We start from the raw sequence: 26,775 nt of genomic DNA, 5'->3' as shown, positions 1-26,775 counted from the left end.
TCATTGAAACCTGCCGAATAATGTATAGGCTAGATAGAGTGGAGATGGGAAGGAGGTTTCCAGTAGTGGGAGAGTCTAGAACCAGAGGGATTCTAGCTGTTCCGCTGGATTGGAGGAAGGCTAACATCACTCCTCTCTTTAAGAAGGGTTCAACCACCAACCCAGCTAATTATCGTCCTGTTTCATTAACAAGCGCTTGCTGCAAACTACTGGAGCATATAATCGATAGTAATCTGATGAGACACCTTAGCAAACATAGCATACTTGCTGACAACCAACATGCATTTAGGAGGCATAGATCATGCGAGTCTCAGCTTATCCTGACAACAAATGACCTGGCCAAGAACCTTGACAGCAATGTCGTCACGGATTTAGTAGTACTAGACTTTTCTAAAGCATTTGATGTCATCCCACACCAGAGACTGCTTCAGAAGCTTGACTTCTACGGTGTTCGTTCCAACACGAAACAATGGATTTCCAGTTTTCTAACAAAACGTCTTCAGCGCGTGTGTGTGAATGGAAAAAGCTCTGATTGGCATCCAGTGTTAAGTGGTACACCTCAGGGCACAGTACTGGGCCCTCATCTGTTTTTGCTTTACATTAATGACATCCATGAAAAAGTCACAAGCAGACTATTCGCTGATGATTGTTTGCTGTATCGTCAAATTAAGTCAGCTGATGATAAAGATGCTCTCCAAAAAGATCTCGATACTATGGTTGAGTGGTTGAGTGGTCACAACAATGGGGGATGCAGTTCAATCCTTCCAAATGTGAAACCATGCGTGTCACCAGGAGGAGGAAACCAGGCGAAACATCATATCCTTGGTGAATCCAAACAGACCAAGTATCTTGGCATCAAATTACAGAACGATCTACGTTGGATGGTCAGACTCATCATGCAACGGTGAAAGCAACAGGTGTCCTAAATTTTCTGAGACGCAACTTTTATCATTGTTCAACTTCTTATCAAGGAGAAGTTATACTTCACCCTTGTTAGAACACATTTGGACTACGCAGTTGCAGCATGGAACCCATACACAATTAAAAACATTTCTTCCATTGAACGTGTCCAAAGACAGGCAGCTCGTTTTGTTACAAATACCTATGAGAGAGAAGCGAGTGTTACCAAACTTCTAAATTTGTTGGGGTGGAACACTCCAAGACAGACGTAAAGCCCACCATTGGACCTGTTTTTACAAAATGTTAAATGGTCAGCTCGACATAGATTACCACATCTACACCAAACCCAAACCTATCAGGAGTAGACGAGGGCATTCGATTCAATTTGAGACCGCACCTGGAGTACTGTGTGCAGTTTTGGTCTCCAAATTTGAGGAAGGATATTCTTGCTATGGAGGGCGTGCAGCGTAGGTTCACTAGGTTAATTCCCGGAATGGCGGGACTGTCGTATGTTGAAAGGCTGGAGCGATTGGGCTTGTATACACTGGAATTTAGAAGGATGAGGGGGGATCTTATTGAAACATATAAGATAATTAGGGGATTGGACACATTAGAGGCAGGAAACATGTTCCCAATGTTGGGGGAGTCCAGAACAAGGGGCCACAGTTTAAGAATAAGGGGTAGGCCATTTAGAACGGAGATGAGGAAGAACTTTTTCAGTCAGAGAGTGGTGAAGGTGTGGAATTCTCTGCCTCAGAAGACAGTGGAGGCCAGTTCGTTGGATGCTTTCAAGAGAGAGCTGGATAGAGCTCTTAAGGATAGCGGAGTGAGTGGGTATGGGGAGAAGGCAGGAACGGGGTACTGATTGAGAGTGATCAGCCATGATCGCATTGAATGGCGGTGCTGGCTCGAAGGGCTGAATGGCCTACTCCTGCACCTATTGTCTATCGACAGATGTGTATAGCAATTCATTCTTCTTTCGCACAATTAAAGCATGGAATAGTCTTCACCCTACTATAGTTATTCAACCAGATGCAACTAAATTTAAGGCAGCTCTTCTCCAAGAAGCCCTTCTTGCTTAAGTTCATACTCTGCCACCTCCAGTTTAAATTCCATTTGGAATATTTTGGAGGACCAAGAACCAAGGGCATAGCCTCAAAATAAAAGCATGTACCTTTAGAATGGAGGTGAGAAGGAATTTATTTAGCCAGAGGGTGGAATCTGTGGAATTCATTGCCATAGATGTTTGTTGAGGCTAAGACATTGGATATTTTTAAAGTGGAGATTGATAGGTACTTAATTAGTAAGGGCATCAAAGGTTATGGGGAGATGCAGGAGAATGGGTTTGAGAAGGAAAGATAGATAGACCATGATCGAATGGCAGAGTGGACTCAATGGGCTGAATGACCTAATTCTGTACCTATGTCTTATGGGTTATTAAAAGGGAGAATGGCATGGGCTTAGGGGGAGAATTTCCAAGACTTTTGAAGACAAGATTGCTAGAAGTAATGAAAGGGAGGAAAAGCCAGGTTCAGATGGAGTAGGTTCACTGGTTGAGGTGGTTGCGAGGCTAGAGATGCGAAGGCATGAAACCATGAGCCCAGGTATTAGCATTTTAACAGTGTGTCCGCATGAGTTAGTGAGACATGGTGTTGCATAAGATTCACAATTCTTCTCCCATTGGGATTTTCTGTGCTTGCAATTGAATTCAAAAGTCATCTTCTCATGGACATCAACTGATTACTGATATCAGTCACTGGCAGACCATTCATTCTGTGAACTTGAACTTATTTGAGTTTAATGAGCCGTATTTGGATCCTCCTTCCTTTTATTCAAGGTCATCTTGGGATCAACCTGGGATGGTGTTCATGTCAGATGTCAAAGCCTTTACATGGTAAAATTTAGTGAACTAATAAGACAGCAAAAAGTGGAGCAGTGTATGTATTCTAAGAAAAAAATCTGCTGTTGTAAGAAATTGAAATGCTTCAGGTGGATGAATTTCCTCCACAAATGTGCTAACTGACACAGCTAGAATATCAATTCTATATAACATCTGTTCCCTAAACTAGATAAGTAGTGCTTGAAATGTTCTTTTTACACTTTTGGTTTCGCTTGGGGAGGTTCTTGCTGTTTGGCAAGATCTGTTTTTTCTTAAGAGTGCAAAAAAACCAGTCAATGAGCTGTATCATTGTCCTGTTGCAAATCATGTAGCTTGCAAGAATGGATGTATCACAGGCTTTTTGAATATGCTCAAAGAAATATCCGCCTTCTACATTTTTCACATTTGCAGTTGTAGCACTCCTCAATGTGTCATTGCAGAATGTAAATGGTTGAATTGCCATGCACCTCAGGGCATGCATGAACAGCAGGTTATTTTTTATTACTTGCTTTGCTTGCAACACACCAAGAATGATTTTCAAAAACCTATGGTAACTACTTTCTGTTTTGAAACAGCTCACCAAGCCAAGCAGTTCATCTGCTTGTTTCAGGATAAGTTTGAGTGATGTCGTCTTTTTTTTCCCCTTGTACATTCATTTCATTTTGGATTTTTGTTGTGACATCATACTGTTTTAGAGGTTTAGTCTAGATTTTGTTTTATTTACATGTGATGGACAATGTATTGATAGGTATTTTTTATGAGTAATCACAGAAATTATTATTGTATGGAATATGGAGATTAGTTCACCGCTTTCATTTGATTATTTTGGTACGGTCATTTTGGTTCACATTTGAGCACACCTTTATTCTTTTTTGTACAACCCATTTCCATTTGTGCTTTGCCTCAGTTTTATTTTATATCACTGACAAGTGTATCCCACAGGCAAGTGGGAAAGCTCGGTGGTCTGCATTTGTATTTTGAAATGTAACTGTTAAATTCAGAAAACAATCTTTGCACAGTTGCCCTTTATTTCCCACGTATTTTATCAATCAAAATTAACTGGACCATCAAATATTTTTGTTTCTTCATCACTTAAAATTCAAGCTGTGTATCAATTGCACAGTGGTCACCCTCTTCTTACATCCTCAGATCAAAGGATTTGATCACTTGCGTGTCGTTTAGTTCTTGTATTTACTCCCCTTTTTCCTCTGCCTCTCATCTATTTCTACTCCATCTAGTTTTTGTATGCCGATTTGGTTGGATGATGTAGCAGGGAAGGTATCCAATCAAGGCTGCAGTTTACATTTGAACTGGCCCATATAACTCTTCTTGTCCTTGAAGTCATGATCATAAGGGCTTCAGACCTAGTGAGCTCTAAGCAGAAATTAGGCTGGGTAACGAGTTATGAAATATACAGTCACGATAGACTGAGTGCACTCCTGTGTTCCAACTTTCAATGATTCATCCAAATATTCTGCAGTGTATATGTCATCAGAACCTCTCTCTTTTTGCAACGTCTGGTTAGAGACACCAAACCAACAAAAAAATTTTAAAAAACATTTAAAGGACTTATCTTTTTCATACACAAGTTTCTCTACCTTTCAGATCGCCAAGAAATGCATATCCACCTCTTCTGCAGCATCAACGATCACAAAAGTTATCATTGCCAAACCCATCCAGAAGAATATTATAACAGGTTATTCTACCACTGTTCTTTCAGTGATTTATAGATTTTTAAAATGTGAGATTAATTCTGCAGAATACAAATATTTAAATGTATTTATTTCTGATTGTTTTGATTATTTTGCAGGTAGAGTTCTTTCCCAGAGTTCAATCGGAACTGCCCCAAATACCATTTCCATTTCTGAAAGTGGTGTTACTGGAACCATCCTCAATCCCTTAGTACAACAGACAGCCAACAAGATAGCAATCTCTCCACTGAAGTCTCCAAATAAGGTTTGATCCCCCTCTTTATTTAGAGGGGTGGTGGGAGGCCCTGACCGATATTGTGGAGTTGGGGCTTGACAGATTTGAAACGTTTAATTTTTGAAAGTGTTCAAAAATATTCCAAATGTTATTTGAATGTATTACTTATTTATCTCCCCCCCCCCCCCCCCCCCCCTAAAAACGATTTGCTGTTGTTTCGAGCAAGATGCAACCCAAATCATTTGTTTCAGGATGGGCGTGAGGTTGCAGTTATTCATTTAATCTTTTTAATCCATGGATTTAATTAATGATCTTTAAAATCAGTGTGATCTCTGGATTATTCATTATGATTTTAGTCCTTTTTTTGCTGATGATGTAAAATAGATTTTAAAATTAGACAGAAATTAGTTGAGATTAGTTTGTTTCCCAACATTTTTCCTTACATTTTTCTTAAATGACCATCTTCTGCAATTCAAGCTTTGTTATTTCCATTGCCTCAGATAATTTTAGTAATGATGAACAGAGTTACACACTGATGAACTATTACACTGTTACTGAGTTCCTTGCATCTATATGTACATTTAGTGAGCCATTTGATAAAGTCCCTCATGGTAGGCTGTTCCAAAAGATTAATTTGCATGGGATTCACCGTAACTTGGTAGTTTGAATGCAGAACTGAATTTCCACAAAAGTCAGAGTGATACAAGGGTGTTATTCTGGCTGGAGGTCTGTGATCATTTGTGTTCCACAGGGCTCTGTGTTGGGATCTCTATTGTTTGTGAAATATATATATATATATATATATATATATATTCTGACCTGTTTCAGATATGGGTAGAGAAATGAGGGATGAACTTTAATCTGAGCAAGTGTGAGGTGTTGCACTTTGGGAGGTCAAATCTAAGGAGAAAGCATACAGTTAATGGCAAGACCCTTGCCAGCATTAATGCATGGAGGGACCTTGAAAGTGGCAACATAAGTAGATAATGTGGTAAAGAACTTGTACGATATGCTTGCCTACATCAGTCAAGACATTGAATATGAGAATCAGGAACCCATGTTATAGCTTTAAAAAATGTTGGTTAGGCTGCAAATGAAATATTGTGTGCAGTTCTGACCACCCTATTATAGGAAGGCTGTGAATGAACGAACGAGTACTTTATTATCACAGTGATATTCTTTGTATTGCGTACACAAGGTACAAAGTTAAAAAGTATCCTGCATCAGGTCCTCCTTTGTTCTCTCCCCCCCCCCCCTCACTGCGGTTCCCCCATGCCGGGTCCTCCTTTGTTCTCTCTCTCTCTCTCTCTCCCCCCCCCCCCCCCCCGTCGTATTGTGTGCAGTTCTGGCCACCCTATTTTAGGAAGGATATTGAGGCATTGGAAAGGGTGCAGGAGGTTTACCTCTATAATGCCTGGATTAAAGGGTATTAGCTATAAGGAGAGCTTGGACAAATATGCATTGGTTTCTCTGAAGTGTCGGAGGTTGACGGAGAACTGATAGAAGTTTTTTGTGCAGGGTGTGGTAGGTGCCTGGAACACACTGTCAGGAATGGTGGGTAGAAGCAGATACGATAGTGACATTTAAGGGACTTTAGTTGTAACAAGTTTCAAGTTAATTTGGGTTTATTGTAGTGTGCACAGGTATGGTGAAGTATAACAAAAATCTTGTTTGCAGCAGCATCTTGGATGCATAGTCGTCAACATACAAACATTAATTACATGCAGATTTTGCAAGACAGTTTTTCATAAAAGACTGCAAAAAAACAATACATTAGTGCAAAATACTATTAGAAAAAGACAAATCCACAGTAATGCAAGAGTTGGTATGTGGTGTTCCTTTGCTTAGGTAGGATTAGGGTGCAAATCAGTTCAAGAACATGATTGTTGTGGGAAAGTAACTGTTGTTGAACCTTATGGTGTGCGACTTCAGGCGTGTGTACCTGCTGCCCGACTATCAGTAAGAAGGCAGCTTCACCTGGATGTACTGATCCTTGGTGATAGATGCCGGGTCTTTGAGGCAACATCTCATATAGATGTTTTCAATGGTGGACTGGGCTGTGCCCGTGAGCAGCAAGGCTGAGTCCACCAATTTCTGCTATCTTTTGGTTTGCCGTGTATTGGAATTGCTGTAGATAGACACAAAATGCTGGAGTAACTTTGTGGGTCGGGCAGCATCTCTGGGGGAAAAGGTGATGTTTTGGGTCGGAACCCGTCTAAAGACTGAAAGATAGAGGGGAGGGGGGGGTGGATGCGGGAGGCGAGAAAATGCCAGAACAAATCGGGGCCAGCAACAGATGACCTTGGGAAGGGTGGAGTCCATAATGGCCCATTGTTGGCTGGGGAAGATGTGCTAATGAGAGTAATACAAGAATGCAAACAGTTGAACTGGCAGGACGACTCGGGTGGTGGAGGGAATGCAGGAGTTACTTGCAATGAGCAAAATCAACGTTCATATCGCTGGGTTGTAAGCTGCCCAAGCGAAATATGAGGTGCTGTTCCTCTCATTTGTGTGGGGCCTCACTCTGACAGTGGACGAGCCCAGGACAGAAAGGTCAGAATGGGAAGAAGTTAATGTTTGGCAAACGGGAGATTGCGTAGACCAAGGTGGACTGAGCGGTGGTGTTCAGCGAAACTATTGCCAAATCTATGTTTGATCTCGCCAATATATAGGAGCCCACACCTCAGTAGATGAGGTTGGAGGAAGTGCAAGTAAATCTCAGTCTCACCTGAAAGGGAATGAAAAAGCAGTGAATAGCCAAATAAACCTCTCTGTGGAAGTCAGTCATTCAGCGTGGAAACAAGCCCTTCGGTCCAACTTGCCTTCCTGACCAAGTTGCGCCATCGACACTAATCCCACCTGCCTGCATTTGACTCATATCCCTCTAGACCTTTCCTAATGATATAGCTGTCCTGCAGAGTTACTTCAGCCATTATGTTTCATTTCCAATAACATTTCAATCCAATGGATGGCAGAAAAGTAGAAGGTAAGAGTAGTAATGATAAAATGAAAGTGAATGCTGTGGTCATGAGCAGAGTATTTAGAGTCAAGAGTATTTAATTGTCGTATGTACCGAAATGGAACAATGAAATTCTTTCTTGCAGCAGCATAAAGGGTTTGTGAACACATCTACTCATAGATAATATAATAAACAAAAAATGTTAAATTAAAAATAAAACAATATTAATGCATTACAAAAATCTGAAACCCATTGTGCAACCAAGACAGTTTGTAGCTTTGTTGGTGTTTTGTAGTGTTCAATAGCCTGATGGTTGTTGGAAAGAAGCTGTTCCTGAACCTGGAGGTCATGATTTTCAGACACCTGTACCTTCATCCTGATGGCAGGAGTGAAATGAAAGGGTGGCGAGGGTCCTTGATAATGCTAGCTGCCTTTTTGAGGCCACACCTTCTTCAGATCCCTCTGATGGTGGGGAGGTCAGTACCTGTGATGGGCTAGGGTATGTCTCCCACATTTTGTAATCTCCTTCGATCCTGGGCTTTCGAGTTGCCAAACCAGGCCATGATGCGACCAGTCAATATGCTCTCTGCACTCTGTATGCTCCTGTATATCTGTAGAGGTTCAAGTGAGTATTTGTTGATATACCAAATCTTATCAATCTTCTAAGGAAGTAGAAGCGTTTAAATCCCAAGCAGATCAACTTTTCTGGTGGCACAATTTTCAGAAATGTTTTGGTTTTCCAAACTAATCATCATTTTAAGGATGAAGTGGTTATAATATTGCTAAAATATTAGATTTTGAAGTACCAGAGGATTGACATATATCCTTATTCACAAAGAGGCACAGAGCATGTAACTTTAAGCCAGTTATTCTGAAGTCAGAATCTGATCAAGCAGAGTCAGCTTGGTTTCATGAAGGAGAAATAGCATCTGACCAATTTATTAGTTCTTTGCGGCCTTAACGACTACCGTCCGGTAGCACTCACACCGGTCATCACAAAGTGCTTCGAGAGACTGGTCCTGCAGCACATCAAAGCCAGCCTCCCACCCACCTTCGACCCATACCAGTTTGCCTACAGAGCAAATAGGTCTACAGGGGATGCCATCGACACTGCTCTTCACACTGCACTGACCCACCTTGAACACCAGGGGAGCTATGTGAGGATGCTCTTCCTCGACTTCAGCTCTGCCTTTAACACGGTCATCCCGAGCAGACTGGTCACCAAACTTTCTGACCTTGGATTTTCCCAAACCATCTGCCAATGGATCAAGGACTTCCTGACCAACCGCCCCCAGACCGTCAAAATAGGCCCTCACCTCTCCTCCACCATTACACTGAGCACCGGCTCACCACAGGGCTGTGTGTTAGTCCCATCCTTTACTCCCTCTACACTCACGACTGCGCCCCCACCCATCCCACCAACACCATCATCAAGTTCGCGGATGACACGACTGGTTGGACTCATCTCAGGAGGAGATGAGACAGCCTACAGGGATGAAATCCAAAGGCTGGCAGCATGGTGTTCAGTGAACAATCTTGTCCTGAACTCCTCCAAAACAAAGGAACTTATAATTGACTTCGGGAAAACCAGTGCAGAATACGACCCACTCTACATCAATGGGGTCTGTGTGGAAAGGGTACCGCTTTCAGGTTCCTGGGTACGCACATCGCAGAGGATCTTACCTGGTCTACCAACACCATCACCACAGTGAAGAAGGCACAGCAGAGACTCCACTTCCTGAGGATCCTCAGGAAAACCAACCTGCAGGAGAAGCTCATGATGTCCTTCTATCGCTGCTCCATCGAGAGTGTGCTGGCATACTGTATAACCACATGGTATGCCAGCTGCTCAGAAAAGGACAGGAAGGCCCTTCAGAGGGTCATCACGACGGCCCAGAAGATCATCGGCTGCTCACTGCCCTCCCTGGAGCACCTGTTCAGCCTAAGCTGCCTCAGTAGAGCAGGCAAAATAATAAAAGATCTATCCCACCGTTTGTTTGTTCATCTGCCCTCTGGTCGACGTTTCAGGTCGATCAAATCCCGAACAAACAGACTTAAGAACAGTTTTTACCCCAGGGCCATACGAGAACTGAACACTACCTTTTGCACTAGGCAACACTGTTAAAACTTTTGTACTTAATATAATTGTATTTATTTGTTTTTGCATTTATTGCATATATGTTTTTACGCACCGTCAGGATTGGCTATTTTTTAATTTTGTTGTACTCGTTGCAATGACAATAAATGAATATTATTATTATTATTAGTATTGGCCCAAGTGTGTAGAGGGGAACCAGTGGACCTTACATACTTGGATTTTAAAAGGGGTCATGGAAACATAGAAAATAGGTGCAGGAGGAGGCCATTTGGCCCTTCGAGCCAGCAGCGCCATTCATTGTGATCATGGCTGATCATCTACAATCAGTAACCTGTGCCTGCCTTCATCCCATATCCCTTGATTCCACTAGCCCCATGAGCTCTATCTAACTCTCTTAATTTCATCCAGTGAATTCTGTGGCAGAGAATTCCACAAATTCACAACTCTCTGGGTGAAAAAGTTTCTTCTCACCTCAGTTTTAAATGGCTTCCCTTTTATTCTTAGACTGTGGCCTCTGGTTCTGGACTCCCCCAACATTGGGAACATTTTTCCTGCATCTAGCTTGTCCAGTCTTTTTATGATTTTATACATCTCTATCAGATCCCCTCTCATTCTTCTAAACACCAGTGAAGACAAGCCTAGTCTTTCCAATCTTTCCTCATATGATAGTCCCTCCATCCCAGGGATTAACCTCGTGAACCTATGCTGCACTGCCTCACTAGCAAGGACGTCCTTCCTCAAATTAGGAGACCAAAACTGCACACAATACTCCAGATGTGGGTCTCACCAAGGCCCTATACAACTGTAGAAGGACTTCTTTGCTCCTGTACTCAAATCCTTTCGTTATGAAGGCCAACATGCCATTAGCTTTCTTCACTGCCTGCTGTATCTGCACGCTCACTTTCAGTGACTGGTGTACAAGGACACCAAGGTCTCGTTGCACTTCCCCTTTACCTAATCCGACACCATTGAGATAATAATCTGCCTCCTTGTTTTTGCCGCCAAAGTGGATAACCTCACATTTATCTACATTATACTGCATCTGCCATGCATCTGCCCACTCACTCAACCTGTCCAAGTCACCCTGCAACATCCTAACATTCTCTTCACAGTTCAAACTGCCACCCAGCTTTGTGCCATCTGCAAACATGCTAGTGTTATTTCTAATTCCATCATCCAAATCATTAATATATATTGTACATAGTTGCGGCCCCAGCACCAAGCCTTGTGACACTCCACTCGCCGCTGCCTGCCATTCTGAAAATGACCCGTTTATTCCTACTCTTTGCTTCCTGTCTGCCAATCAATTCTCTATCCATTTCAATACCCTACCCCCAATACCATGTGCTCTAATTTTGCTCACCAACCTCCCGTGTGGAACCTTATCAAAGGCTTTCTGAGTCTAGATACACTAATCCACTGACTCACCTTCATCCATTTTACTTGTCACATCCTCAAAAAATCGCAGAAGATTATTCAAGCAGGATTTCCCCTTCATAAATCCATGCTGATTTGGATCAATCCTTTTACTGCTATCCAAATGCACCGTTATTATCTCTTTAATAATTGACTCCAGCATCTTCCCCACCACCGATGTCAGGCTAACTGGTCTATAATTCCCCGTTTTCTCTGTCGCTCCTTTCTTGAAAAGTGGGATAACATTAGCTACCCTCCAATTCACAGGAACTGATCCTGAATCTATTGAACATTGGAAAATGATCACCAATGCGTCCACGATTTCTAGAGCCACCTCCTTGAGTATCCTGGGATGCAGACCATCAGGCCCTGGGGATTTACCAGCCTTCAGTCCCATCAGTCTACCCAATACTATTTCTCGCCTAATGCAAATTTCTATCAGTTCCGTTGCACTTCTCCTTTACCTAATCTGACACCATTGAGATAATAATCTGCCTCCTTGTTTTTGCCGCCGAAGTGGATAACCTCACATTTATCTACATTATACTGCATCTGCCATGCATCTGCCCACTCACTCAACCTGTCCAAATCACCCTGCAACCTCCTAACATCCTCTTCGCAGTTCACACTGCCTCCCAGCTTTGTGTCATCCACAAACTTGCTAGTGTTACTTCTAATTCCATCATCCGAATTATTAATATATATTGTAAATAGTCCTGTCTGCCAACCAATTATCTATCCATGTCAATACCCTACCCCCATATCATGTGCTCTAATTTTGCTCACCAACCTCCCGTGTGGCACCTTATTAAAGGCTTTCTGAAAGTCTAGATACACTACATCCACTGGCTCTCCTTCATCCATTTTACTTGTCACATCCTCAAAAAATTGCAGAAGATTAGTCAAGCAGGATTTCCCCTTCATAAATCCATGCTGACTTGAACCAGTCCTTTTACCGCTATCCAAATGTGCCATTATTACCTCTTTAATAATTGACTCCAGCATCTTCCCCACCACCGATGTCAGGCTAACTGGTCAAACAAGATATAGCGCAAGGTTACTTGATGATATCGGATTCAGTTTAGTTTAGTATTATCAAGTGTATTGAGGTACAGTGAAAAGCTTTTGTTTGCATGCTTTCCAGTCAAAGATTACAATTAAGGCATCCACAGTGTACAGATAAAGAGTACAACATTTAGCTTACGATAAAGTTCAATTAAAGCTCATTCAAATGCCTCCAATGAAGTAGATGAGAAGTCGAGACCTCACTCTAGCTGATGAGAAGACCATTCAGTTGACTGACAACGGCTGGGAAGAAACTGTCCCTAAATCTGGGAGTATGCTTTTTCAAACATCTGTACCTCTTGCCTGATGGGAGAGAGGAGAAAAGGGAGTGGCTGAGTGAGACTGGTCTTTGATTATGATGGTGGCCTTGCCGAGGCAGCGTGAAGTGTAGATGGAGTCAATGGAAGGGAGGTTGGTTTGCGTGATGGTCTGGGCTACGTCCACAACTCACTGCAATTTCATGCGGTCTTGGATAGAGTTGTTCCCAAACCATGCTGTGATGCATCCCGATAGAATGCTTTCTACGGCGCATCTGTAGAAATTGGTGAGGGTTTTTGGGGACGTGCCAAACGTCCTAATTAATTGATATGCTTTCTTGGCCATAGTTTCGATGTAGCTAGTTTAGGACAAATTGTTGGTGATATTTATTCCTGGGAACTATATAATTAAAGAGAAGGTTAATGCAATAGCAAGGAGAGACATTAGCTTGGATGCTGTAGAATTGGTATGGGTAGAACTGCGAAATAGGGCAGAAAATGCTTGTTGGAGTGGTATACAGACCACCAAACAGCAGTAGGGAGGTTGAGGATAGCATCAAGCAGGAAATTAGGGATGTGTGTAGCAAAGGTACAGCGGTTATCAGGGATGACTTTACATATAGATTGGGCCAACCAAATTGGTAACTGCTGAGGAGGAGGATTTCCTGGAATGTATGCGGGATAGGTTTTTAAACCAATATGTAGAGGAACCGACCAGAGGGCAGGCCATCCAAGACTGGGTATTGTGTAATGAGGAAGGATTAGTTAGCGATCTTGTTGTGCAAAGCCCCTTGGGTAACTGACCATAATATGGTGGAATTCTGCATCAGGATGGAGAGTGACACGGTTAATTCAGAGACTTGGGTCCTGAACGAATAAAGGAGACTTTGAAGGTATGAGACGGGAATTGGCGAGGATAGATTGGCAAATTATACTTAAAGGGTTGACAGTGGAGATGCAATCGCGAAGATTTAAAGACTGCATGGATGAACTCCAGAAATTGTTCATCCCTGTCTGGCGAAAAATTAAAACCGGGAAGGCGGCTCAACTGTGGCTGTCGAGGGAAATCAAGGATAGTGTTAAAGCCAAGGAAGAGGCATATAAATTGGCCAGAAGAAGCGGCAAACTAGAGGTCTGGGAGAGATTTAGAACTCAACAGAGGAGGATAAAGGGGTTAATTAAGAGGGGGAAAAAAGAGCAAGAATGAAAGCTTGCAGAAAATATAAAAACTGACTAAATGTTTCTATAGGTGTGTAAAAAGGAAAAGATTAGTGAAGACGAACAGTCAGACAGGTGAATTTATAATGGGAAACAAGGAAATAGCAGAACAGTTAAAAAAGTTGTTTGGTTGTCTTCACTAAAGAAGATACAAACAATCTCCCGGAAATACTAGGGGACCGAGGATCTAGTGGGAGGGTTGAACTGAAGGGAATCCACAATAGTCAGAAAATGGTGTTAGGTAAACTGTTGGGACTGCAGGAAGATAAATCCCAGGGCCAGATGATCTGCATCCCGGTGTACTCAATGAGGTGGCCCTTGAAATTGTGGATGCATTGGTGATCATTTTTCAATGTTCTCCCGACTCTGGCTACCCACCAGTCCATAGGAACTGATCCAATGTAACTCCACTTTTTAAGAAAGGAGGAAGAGAGAAAACTGGGAATTATAGACCAGTTAGCCTTACATCGGTAGTGGGGAAGAATTAACGGGTCATTTTCTGAATGGCAGGCAGTGACTAGTGGGGTGCAGCAGGGCTCAGTGCTGGGACCCCAGTTGTTGGCAAGAAAATATTAACGATTTAGACGAGGGAATTAAATGTAACATCTCTAAGTTTGCGGATGACACAAAGCTGGGTTGCAATGTGAGATGTGAGGAAGATGCTATGAGGCTGCAGGGTGACTTGGATAGGTTGGGTGAGTTGGCAGAAGCATGGCAGATGCAATATAATGTGGATAAATGTGAGGTTATCCAGTTTGGTGGTAAGAACAGGAAGGCAGATTATTATCTGAATGGTGTCAGATTAGAAGAAGGGGAAGTGCAACGAGACCTGGGTGTGCTTGTACATCAGTAAAAGTAAGCATGCAGGTACAGTAGGCAGTGAAGAAAGCAGAGGATTCATTGCAAAAGGATTTGAGTTTACGAGCAAGGAGGTCTTACTGCAGTTGTACAGGGCCCTGGTGAGACCGCACCTAGTATTGTGTGCAATTTTGGACTCCTAATTTGAGGAAGGACACTTGTATTGAGGGAGAGCAGCATAGGTTCACCAGGTTAGTTCCCGGGATGGCGGGAATGACGTATGATGAAGGAATGGGATTGTGTTCACTGGAAATAGGAGGATGAAAGGGGATCTTATAGAAACATATAACATTCTTAGAGGATTGGACAGGGTAGATGCAAGAAAAATGTTCCCGATGTTGGGGGAGTCCAGAACCAGGGGTCACACTTTAAGAATAAAGAGTAGGCCATTTAGGACTGAGATGAGGAAAAACGTTTTCACCCAGAGAGTTGTGAATCTGGAATTATCTGCCACAGAAGGCAGTGGAGGCCAATTCACTGGATGTTTTCAAGAGAGAGTTAGATTTAGCTCTTATGGCTAAGGGAATCAAGGGATATGGGGAAAAAGGACTTGCTAACTTGCTGGCAGTGAGTCTGCGTCTTATTTTGTCTTGTAACCACAGCTGTGGAGACCATGGCTTTTTACAATATGTATTAATGATTTAGGGGATGGAAGTGAAGATACTTGAGCTAGAATTGCAAATTATACAAAAATAGGTGACAAGACCAGCCAGGAGGAGGAAACACAGTTTACGGAAATATTGGTGAAAGGAATGGGCAAGAAGTTGGCAAATGGAGTATCATGTGGATACCCATGAAATTATTTGCTTTGGAAGGAAAATTAATAAAACAGATTATTTAAACAGAGGAAGACTGCTGAAAGTTGCAACTCAAAAGAATTTGGCTGTTATTGGACATGAAACACGTAGTCGTAGAAGTGTAGCAGATAGTCAGGAAGGTTAATGGAATGCTGGCTTATACTTCATGGTGTTTGCAGTTTAAATGCAGAGAATCCTTAGTGCTACTCTTCAAGGCGTGAGTGAAGCCATTTTGTGAATACTGTGATCAGTTTCAGCCCTCTTGTTTAGGGAAAGATTATATAATTAGAGGCAGTTCATAGAATGATGACTTGGGTGATTTGGATATGGAGGGACTGGATGAGGGAAGATTGAACAGATTAGGTCTGCACTTGGACTTTAAAAGAACAAGAGAGAATCTTATTGAAATTTGTAGGATTCTTAGGGAAGGGGTTTGACAGACTGAATTTGAGGAAAAATGTTTTCTTTTAAATGGTTGTGACTCCTTTCTGAATTCCTTGCCTTAGAAAGCATATCAGTTGAACCCTGAATATATTTAGTGCTGAGATTTTTTAATCAGAGGGTTATGGGATAGGCGAGCAGAGCTACATCGGCCATGATCTTACTGAATGCCAGAGCATGCGGCTAAATAGCCTGCTCCTTTTGCCTATTTAGGGCCTTTAGGCTTGGATTTGTACATTTTCAGCAAATAAAACATGTTTTTATAGACGGAAGAAACAAACAAGGAAGTTGCATTGTATTGCTGAGCTCCACCAAAGCTTCTCAACAGATTACGAAGCAGCAGCCAGACATCTATGCTTTTAAACATCTACCTTTCCCCCCATCAAACCCTTGGTATGATGATTAGAAACATAGAAAATAGGTGCAGGAGGAGGCCATTTGGCCCATCGAGACAGCACCGCCATTCATTGTGATCATGGCTGATCATCCACAATCAGTAACCCGTGCCTGCCTTCTTCCCATATCCCTTGATTCCACTAGCCCCTAGAGCTCTATCTAACTCTCTTTTAAATTCATCCAGTGAATTGACCTCCACTGCCTTCTGTGGCAGAGAATTCCACAAATTCACAACTCTCTGGGTGAAAAAGTTCTTTCTCATCTCAGTTTTAAATGGTTTCCCCTTTATTCTTAGACTTCTATAAATCCCTTCTCATCCTTCTAAATTCCAGTGAATACAAGCCCAGTACCTGCACGCTTACTTTCAGTGACTGGTGTACAAGGACACCAAGGTCTCGTTGATTTTGGGAATCGTGCAGCTAAAGGCATCGCCAAAATGTACCCACTGAATTTTTTCTGTTCTACATGTTCATACATTTGGTATAGTTAAGACACTGTTATTAAGCAAACTTTTGCTGGACTTTATATGCGAGTTGTTGCCTGAACTACACGCAGAGCAGAAGCTGAGGTGACCTGCACCTGAGAAGTGTCCAAAGAGGTCCCTGAAGAAGAGTTTGGAGAAAGCATTGTTTTTTTTCAATGGGTGACCACTGCATTGTTTCCTGGTGAAGAGAACAAGGAAGTTGCATTTTATTGCTAAGCTGAGCTCCACCAAAGCTTCTCAACAGATTATGAAACAGCAGCCAGACATCTATGCTTTTAAACATAAAAACCCCCATCAAACCCTCCCCCCCCTCCATCAAACCCTTGATACAACTACCAATAATGCACTTTCTATTTTATTTACTTGCCTGAGCGTTGATTTTTCTGACACATTTGTATTTCCTGCTTGAGATTGAAGTACAGTTGGAAGGAAAACTAGGGGGAAGGAAGAGAAAGAACACATACAGGAGGGATACAGATAATTAAATAAAGGATGTCGATTTGGAGTGATTGTAAAGAACCAAAACTGGCTGTTTAATTGTTGTTGTATCCAGCTGTAAAGTAATTTTAATTATATATCCTCTCATTTGGTGGTGTAACTCTTCACGTTAACTGCCTTTATTGGGTGGCATTAATGACGGATGAAGGGATTAAAAGTACAATTAGCAAATTTGCAGATGATACAAAGCTGGGTGGTAGTGTGAACTGTGAGGAAGATGCTATGAGGTTGCAGGGTGACTTGGACAGGTTGTGTGAGTGGGCGGATGCATGGCAGATGCAGTTTAATGTGGATAAGTGTGAGGTTATCCACTTTGGTGGTAAGAATAGGAAGGCAGAGTATTATCTGAATGGTGTCAAGTTAGGAACAGGGGAGGTACAACGAGATCTGGGTGTCCTAGTGCATCAATCACTGAAAGGAAGCATGCAGGTACAGCAGGCAGTGAAGAAAGCCAATGGAATGTTGGCCTTCATAACAAGAGGAGTTGAGTATAGGAGCAAAGAGGTCCTTCTGCAGTTGTACAGGGCCCTAGTGAGACCGCACCTGGAGTACTGTGTGCAGTTTTGGTCTCCAAATTTGAGGAAGGATATTCTTGCTATTGAGGGCGTGCAGCCTAGGTTTACTAGGTTAATTCCCGGAATGGCGGGACTATCATATGTTGAAAGACTGGAGCGACTAGGCTTGTATACACTGGAATTTAGAAGGATGAGAGGAGATCTTATCGAAACGTATAAGATTATTAAGGGGTTGGACACGTTAGAGGCAGGAAACATGTTCCCAATGTTGAGGGAGTCCAGCACAAGGGGCCACAGTTTAAGAATAAGGGGTAGGCCATTTAGAACTGAGATGAGGAAAAACCTTTTCAGTCAGAGAGTTGTGAATCTCTGGAATTCTCTGCCTCAGAAGGCAGTGGAGGCCAATTCTCTGAATGCATTTAAGAGAGAGCTAGATAGAGCTTTTAAGGATAGCGGAGTCAGGGGGTATGGGGAGAAGGCAGGAACGGGGTACTGATTGAGAATGATCAGCCATGATCACATTGAATGGCGGTGCTGGCTCGAAGGGCCAAATGGCCTCCTCCTGCACCTATTGTCTATTGACTTTGTATCGCTCAATAGAGGAAGAACTGCATGTATTTCGCAGACAAACCTCTTGATCACAACATCAAAACAATGAAGAAAATTATCAACTTAAATTCTACCACGATGTTTCCTGAATGCTTTCGTACAGAAAATTTTAAAACACTCATTGATTACTCAAAGGGTTTAGGACATGCTACTTTGCATCATTGCACGGTCAGTTGAAAGCAGGATTGTTTTTCTGACTGCTCGAGTCTGTTACCTTCCCTGTAAAATAACATACCACTTTATTTAGAGAAGAAACTTGGGAGTTGAATAAATGTTTGTGCATGATGCCAGCTGAGCAAACTCTGGAATTCCCAACAGTTTAAGTCATGGTTACTACAATCTGAAACTAAGCAGCCTTTTGCCTTTTCTTTGATGCAGAGCCAAGAAATATTGGGCAAAAACAATTTAGAAATTTGTTCTTAAATAGATGCAGAATTAAATTAAATATTAAAAAATCTTGCATCAGACTGCAGTCCCAATGTATTGAAAAAGTAATCCCAATGCCATGTTAACTATTCATATAAGGATTCCGAGTTTTTATTCACATTTGTAAAGGGATTAATGACGTCATGGGGCCTCTGTTTATTTCTCTCCCAGTTCCTCATCCTGTACTGTAGAAAATCTCCCGATCTTCAACCATCTCTGCTTCCAAGTCTATCTGGTTAACTTTTTAAATAAAACACTTGAAAATGAATGACTATTTTTTAAATGGATTCTGAGTCTTTGTTAACCCGAAACTCTACTCTTGGTATTTTAATTTAATTTTGCCTAAATACTGCCGTTTGTCATTATTCCCCACAGGCATTGCTCTGTAAGAGTTTTATTAAAGTTGCAAATTGTGCATACCTCCTACAATAGCTTTTCTGCCAAACTTTTTCCACTCACTTTGCTTGTACCTACACATGATAGCTTCTGAATTATTAAACGTGGGGCACTAGTTTCAGACTTGATTTCTCACCCTGAAACTGAATTTGAAATAGAACATATAACGGTACAGCACAGGAACATGCCCTTTAGCCCACAATATATGTGCCAAACATGAAACCAAATTAAAGTAATCTCCTCTGCCTGCAATGTTCCATATCCCTCCATTCCCTGCATACCTTGGGTGCACACTGGCTCAGCGTAGAGTTGCTAACTGACAGCACCAGAGATCAGGGTTTGATCCTGACTATGAATGCTGTCCATACGGAGTTTGTACGTATTCCCTTTGACTGTGTGGATTTTCTCTGGGTGCTCCAATTTCTTTCCACATTCCAAAAACTTGCAGGTTTGTAGATTAACTGGCTTCTGTGATAGTCCCTAGTGTGTAGGATTGACTTGTGTATCAGGTGGGCCGAAGACCTTGTTAACACGTTGTATCCCAAATTAAACTAAACTAAACTATGTGTCCATCTCAAAGCCCAGTAAATACTCCTAACTTATCTGACTCCACTGCCATCCCTGGCAGTGCGTTCCAGGTACCCAACCCTCTCTGTGCAAAATCACTTGGTTTAGAGACGCAGCTGAGTCCACTCCCAACCATTGATCTGTCATTCATACTAGCTCCATGCCACCCCACTTTTTAATCCATTCTCTACACACGAGGGGCAGCTTTGAGGCCAACTAACCTGCAAACCTGCTCATTTTTTGGCATGTGATAGGAAATTGGAACACCCGGAGGAAACCCACACAGCCACAGGGGGAATGTACAAACTCCACACATAGCGCACCCGAGGTCAGGATCGAACCAGGGTGTCTGGTGCTGTCCGCTCTCTCCCGCACATCTTCTTTAAACTTTTACCCTCTCACCTTCAAGCTACGCCCTCTGTTCTTTGATATTCCCACTCTGAGGAAAAGACTCTGACACTCCACCCTACTCTCCACCCTTTCTATGCTCTCAATTTTATGTATTTTTCTCAGGCTCCGTCGCACAATCCAAGATTGTCCAAACTCTCCTGAGAGCTAACACTCTAATACAGCCAGCATTCTGGTTATTCTTGAAAAACAATATATGACCTAATTGAAGATGTTGACATGAGAAAAGAAGAACCAATACTTAAATTATAATTTTATCTTTTCTTTTACAATCACTACATGATCCTTAATGTAGTTATCATCATATATGGATATGGTTATTGCTTTCATCTATTTAATCTCATTAACCTCTCTATGCATTACCAATAATTATTTGACCAGGTAAATATTAAAAATGTGACGTCCGTGTAATTCAGTTGATGAAGTTCTAGTTTTGTTCCCTCTCTCTACACTGCACCGAACTGGCCTATTTTATTTAGTTGATGAGTCCAGTTTGCTTAAGATAAACAAGATAGGGGTCATAGGACACCTCTATCATAGGAAAGATACTGACTATCTACCCTATCTGTGCCTTGGTTAATTTTATACACCAACCATGTCAACACTGAGCCTCCTTCGCTTCAGGGAAAATGGGTCCTTTCCAATCTTATATCCTAAATTCTCCAATCCAGGCAACTGTTCTGCTCCCCCTCTCGCTTAATCACATCCTCCATATAGTATGGCAACCGGAATTGTACATAATACTCCATGTGGGAAAATTCCCTGCCTTCATCTTTATGCCTCCTGCTGGTTATATTCTCAAAGAACTCTATGAAAGAGAAAACGATGAGAATTTTTAAACAGATTTTTTCCATTAACAAAAATCGAAACAAATGTTTTAAAGTTAACTAGAAATGAAAGTTTGTTTACTTGCACAATCGTGTGATTTTTGTTGTCAGTTATTGTTCAAATACTGTGGTCTTTTATGCACTGCAGTTGATGTGCAAGTTTGGGATTTGTGATTCATGAAGCTTATCATGATATGTTTTTATTAATTACCATGTATGTACTTCTTGAGCAGACGATGAAACCTGCTGTGCAGACACTAACTATGGGAACAATGAATACCACCCAGTTCAAAACCATCATTCCTTTGGCAACATCACCCAATGTTCAGCAGATTCAAGTACCAGGCAGCAAATTTCATTATGTACGCCTGGTTACTGCGTCAACAGCCAGTGGCTCCTCCCAGACAGTCAGCACCAGTTCCAGCACCAACACACAGCCCTTATCACAAGGTTTGATTCAAGAAAATTTCATTCTGTTATTACTTCAAAGTCATATGTTTGATAAATCGATATGAAAATATTTCTGAACTTTTTTTTTGAGGAATTAGTATGCTTTTGAATGCGTTTTCATCCATAAGCTCTTAATTGTCGTAAAGCTGAGAGGTTAAAACTAAGTAAAGGGAACAGTAAACATTTAATAGTTCCAGATTAGGTCTAATAAATGTTTTCTGTGAACTTCTTTAGTGAGCCTTAATGCTCAGTTTTGTTTCAGCCTGCAATGATCGTTTCCTTTAACAAATAATGTATCCATCTTCTGATAACTGTGATTTAGTTTTGTTCACATTCTGAAGTTTATTGAGGCAGAATAAATAGATGTTTTGATTGATAAGTTGAAAGATACAGCATGGAAACAGGCCCTTCGGCCTGCTGACTTCATGTTGACCATTGATCACCCCGTGGGCACTGTTAGCCCGCGTTCACATCCACTCTTATACACCAGGGGCAATTTATAGAGGCCAATTAATCTACAAACCTGAGCATTTTTGGGTTGTGGGAGGAAACCCATGTGGACAAACTTCACACAGATAGCACTGAGGTTGAACTTGGGTCTCTGGCACTGTGAGGCAGCAGCTCTACCAGCTGCACCACTGTGCCATCTTAGAATTCTTTATAATTTGGAAGCAAGGGGAAATTTTGCTTTCCTCTATCTTGCAAAGATATTTCGTAAGCGGTAAAGGGTTATTGTTGACTTGTTGGAGCTTGTTATTAATTTTATTAACATTTTCAGAAATGTTAAGCTTAAATAACGTGTGATCCTTTGGGGCTCTGAGAATAATTTGTCATAATTGCTGTAATATTGTGGTGTGGGAAAGTAAAGCATGAAGGAAGAGATGATAGACAACTTATCTACCTGACCTTTATGGGTTTAGACCTCTTGATAGAGATCAAGAGTCAAGAATGTTTAATGTTATTTGAACAGCAAGTACTTATAGGTAGCACAACAGACAAAAGAAAGTTCAATCATTTTTTTAAAAGTATTATTGGCACAGCCATAACAGTAGTTCTTAGTTTAGTTGTTTTCTAAAACGTTCAAGGGCGTGATGGTTGTTGGGAAGAACCTGTTCCTTGAATCTTGAATCTTGAATAACTTTATTGTCATTCGGTACAAATACCGAACGAAATTACAGCAGTCACAAAACACAACAAGAAAAGAAAAAAGTACACAGAACACACGACCCCAACACAAACATCCATCACAGTGAGTCCAAACACCCCCTCACTGTGATGGAAGGCAACAAAACTTCCCCTCTCTCTTCCCCCCACGCCCACGGACAGGCAGCTCGACCCCTAACGAGGCGACCGACACGCACAGTCCCCGCAAGGGGATGGAAAGCCCCGCGGCCGAGCCGCACCGGGCGCTGAAACGTCCCGCGGCCGAGCCGCGCCGGCGATGTTAAGTCCAGCGGCCGAGCCGCGCCGGGCGATGGAAGGCCCCGCGGCCGAGCCGCACCAAGCGCTGAGACGTCCCGCGGCCATACCGGGCGATGGAAGGCCCCGCGGCCGAGCCGCGCCGGGCACTGTTAGGTCCCGTGGCTGAGCCGCGCCGGCGATGTTAAGTCCAGCGGCCGAGCCGCGCCGGGCGATGGAAGGCCCCGCGGCCGAGCCGCACCGGGCGCTGAAACGTCCCGCGGCCGAGCCGCACCGGGCACTGTTAGGTCCCGTGGCTGAGCCGCGCCGGCGATGTTAAGTCCAACGGCCGAGCCGCGCCGGGCGATGGAAGGCCCCGCGGGCGATGGAAGGCCCCGCGGCCGAGCTGCGCCCCGGGGAAGAGACCTAATAAAAGAAAGGTTTCCCCCCACCCCAACCCCACCCCACCCCGCCCACCCCCTTAAGAATAAGGGGAAGGCCATTTAGGACTGAGATGAGGAAAAACTTCTTCACCCAGAGTTGTGAACCTGTGGAATTCACTGCCACAGAAGGCAATGGAGGCCAATTCACTGGATGTTTTCAAGAGAGAGTTAGATTTAGCTCATAGGGCTAAAGGAATCAAGGGATATGGGGGAAAAGCAGGAACATGGTACTGATTTTAGATGATCAGCCATGATCACATTGAATGGCGGTGCTGGCTTGAAGGATCGAATGGCCTACTCCTGCACCTATTTTTCCATGTTTCTATGAGACTGTGGCCAGGGTGGTGAGATTCCTTAATGATGTTGGCTGCCTTTTTGAGGCAGCACCTTACTATAGATCCCTTTGATGGTGGGAAGGTCAGTACTTGTGACGAACGGGGTAGTGTCCACCAGTTTTTATAATCTTCATTCCTGGGTGTTCGATTTGCCCGTCCAAGCCATGATGCAACCAGTCGATGTGCTCTCAACGGTATACCTGTAGAAGTTCAAGGGAGTATTTGTCGACATACTGAATCTCCTCAATCTTCTAAGGAGGTAGAGATGTGGATGGGTTTTCTTTGTGATTGCATCAACATGCTGCGTCCAGGACAGATCTTCAGAGATGTACACGGGCAAGGGCGGCACGGTGGCGCAAGGGTAGAATTGCTGCCTTACAGCGCTTGCAGCACCGGAGAGCCAGGTTCAATCCTGACTATGGGCGCTGTCCATACGGAGTTTGTACATTCTCCCCGTGACTGCGTAGGCTTTCTCCGATATCTTCAGTTTCCTCCCACATTCCAAAGACATACAGGTTTGTAGGTTAATTGGCTTGGTATATGTGTAAATTGTCCCTAGTGTGTGTGGGACAGTGTTAATGCGTGGGGAATCGCTGGTCAGTGTGGACTCGGTGGGCCGAAGGGCCTGTTTCCGCCTGTATCACTAAACTAAACTAAGAATTTGAAGTTGTTGACCCTCTCCACCACCGACCCGCCAATGAAGACAGGTTTGTGGATCCTTGGCCTTCCTCTTATAAAGTCAACAATCAGATCCTTGGTGCTTGGTCTTACTGATGTTGAAAACAAGGTTATTTTGGCACCATTCAATCAGATGATCATTCTTCCTCCTATACTCTAACTCATCATTACTCGCAATTCGTCCAGCAATGGTGATGTCATTGAATTTAAAGATGGAGTTGCAACTGTGTCCGCTGACACAGTCATGGATACAGAGTGAGTACAGAAGGGGACTGAGTCCATAGCGTTGAGGTGCCTCTGTGCTGATAGTTATCGAGAAGGAAGTGTTGTTTCCTGTTCGTACTGATTGTGATCTGTGATGAGGAAGTTGAGGATCCAGTTGCAAAGGGATGTGCAGAGGTCCAGTTCAATAAGCTTGGTAACAAGACCTGAGATTGTTAACTTGTTACATTGAGATACATGCTATAGGACCATATCATAGTTCCAAAACATTTCTTTCCAGGATTGTGAATTTTGGGGATGGCAAGAAACTTTGTACCTCTTTGCAGCTATTATTTGGTGATCATTTAGTTAGGTAGAACTGAAGAAGGGTCTCGACCCGAAACGTCACCCATTCCTTCTCTCCAGAGATGCTGCCTGTCCCGCTGAGTTACTCCAGCATTTTGTGTCTACCTTAGGTGGAACAACTAGCAGGAGTGTGGGGCATTGAAGGAGGACATGCACTGGTTGTTGAGCGAAATACTTCGGTTTCTGACCTGAGTTGTTTGAAACATCTAAATTTATATGCATGTACTGCCTATTTGATCTAATGAGCACAATCTCTACTGGCAATTACATAATTTTCAGAAAAAAGTTGATGGTAATCTGTTTCTGCATGTTTTAGTATTTCAAACCTTGATGTATAAGAAAGTATTTTGACCCATCATATCTGAGACTGCACTCTATTTTGTTCTGTTTTCCTGTGCCTTTTTAAAAAAAAAATTATCAGGAATAGTGCAGTAGTCCATGCCTCTTTTAAATACATTTATGAAATCTGTTTCCACTTGCTGGGAGAGTTATTCCATGGCCTAATGACATACTGAGGCAGGATTATATCTGAAAATATACTCTCGTGCTGAACCCTTTGGCAAGATGCTGAAATGGTGCTGCTTATGGAACAGCAGAAACATTTCCACAGCATCTTCCTGATTTACATGGTTGGGTACACTTTTTTTTTGATGGGATTGATACCAATTTAAGGACAGTGCAATATGCGCTATTATTCATACAGGAAAGTAATGTTTTTAAATATGATTCCTAGATATTCCCTTTTAAGGAAGATTTAAAATTAGACTGCCTTTTGGTTTTCAGTAATATTTTTAAAAACAGCTTTTATTTTCTATGTCCCCAACATATGCCCACTGAAGTTAAGTCCTCCACTGCTAACAATGCTTTCTCTTTTTATAATAGTTTAAAAAAGCTCACTATTCAGTACTTTTATGGGAGTGCAATAAAAACTCTTTCCAGAAATATATAAGGAGATAATAAATGTTATTCCAGTTGATGTCCTCAATTAAGATGAGGACAAGGGAAGTCATTTGAATGCCTTAGTTCATTTGAATGGCATTTTGTACCAAGAAGGAGATCTGTAACTTAATATAGAAAGAGGTGGCTAAACAGAAAGAGCTGAGCAGATTATCTTATCTAAACTGTAAACTAGAATTGTGTTGAAATAATTTCACATTTTAAGATGCAGTTAGGAATACAGTTTCTTATTTTAAATTTGTTTCTCGAACCCCCAAGCAGTTTTTAAAGATTTCTTTGGACGTAAAAAATCTTTGCATATAACCAGATTTATTAAGAATTTTACACCAATCTATTTTTAATTTCATGTAGAGTACAGAGTTCTGCAATATTTCTGAATAAATGTTCTATTTTGTCTTGTAACACTTTCTTGTTTTTCCTCAACTAGCTAAGACAGTTGTACTGAATCCACAAGTTCGCATGTCGGTTCCAATTGCACCAGCTCAGAATATTAAAAATGTGAGTAATATGTCAAATGTTTATCTTGTCATCTCTGGCGCTGTCCTCAATGACAGTAATGGGGTTTTCTCAAATCAATTTTTTCTTTCCAAAGATCATGTTGACTCTGTAATTGTCATATGAATTTCTTTATTCCCTGTTACCACTTTCTTGATGGATTCCAGCAATTGTGTTTGGGTTTTTTTGACAACTAATGTCAGGCTATCTGGTCTGTAATTTCCTATTTTGTCTCAATCCCTTCTTAAGAAATACATTTAATACCTTGCAAACCATTGAGTCTGAGGAATTTTAGAATCAATCGACTCTGTTACCATCCCTTTATGAACCTTGAAATGCTGGCCATCAAGTCCAAGAGATTTGCAAGGCTTTAATCTTCTTCACTTTGCTATATTTAGTGACATTAGTTACCTTAATTTCTTCACCGTGAATGAACACTTGATTCCCTTCTCTCTATTCCAGTTATTGTGTCTTCTTCAGAGACCATGAATGATTCATTTAATGCCTCTACC

General features: G+C 42.1%; 1 protein-coding gene across 4 annotated transcripts in view; it reads left to right on the top strand.

Moving 5' to 3' along the window:
* The window catches only part of lin54 (lin-54 DREAM MuvB core complex component), an 87,295-nt gene that overhangs the window by 32,329 nt on the left and 28,191 nt on the right, over nt 1-26,775 (top strand). For all 4 annotated transcript variants that reach the window (XM_078401438.1, XM_078401429.1, XM_078401419.1 and 1 more), the window contains 4 exons: nt 4,385-4,475; nt 4,590-4,735; nt 21,174-21,390; nt 26,196-26,266. In XM_078401438.1, the coding sequence (XP_078257564.1) occupies nt 4,385-4,475; nt 4,590-4,735; nt 21,174-21,390; nt 26,196-26,266 (525 nt within the window). The remainder of the gene's footprint in view (nt 1-4,384; nt 4,476-4,589; nt 4,736-21,173; nt 21,391-26,195; nt 26,267-26,775) is intronic.

Source organism: Rhinoraja longicauda, chromosome 1, assembly GCF_053455715.1.
Source record: "Rhinoraja longicauda isolate Sanriku21f chromosome 1, sRhiLon1.1, whole genome shotgun sequence".
Taxonomy (NCBI): domain Eukaryota; kingdom Metazoa; phylum Chordata; class Chondrichthyes; order Rajiformes; family Arhynchobatidae; genus Rhinoraja; species Rhinoraja longicauda.
Note: the sequence above shows the minus strand (reverse complement) of the source record. Positions and strands in the feature narration are given on the sequence as shown.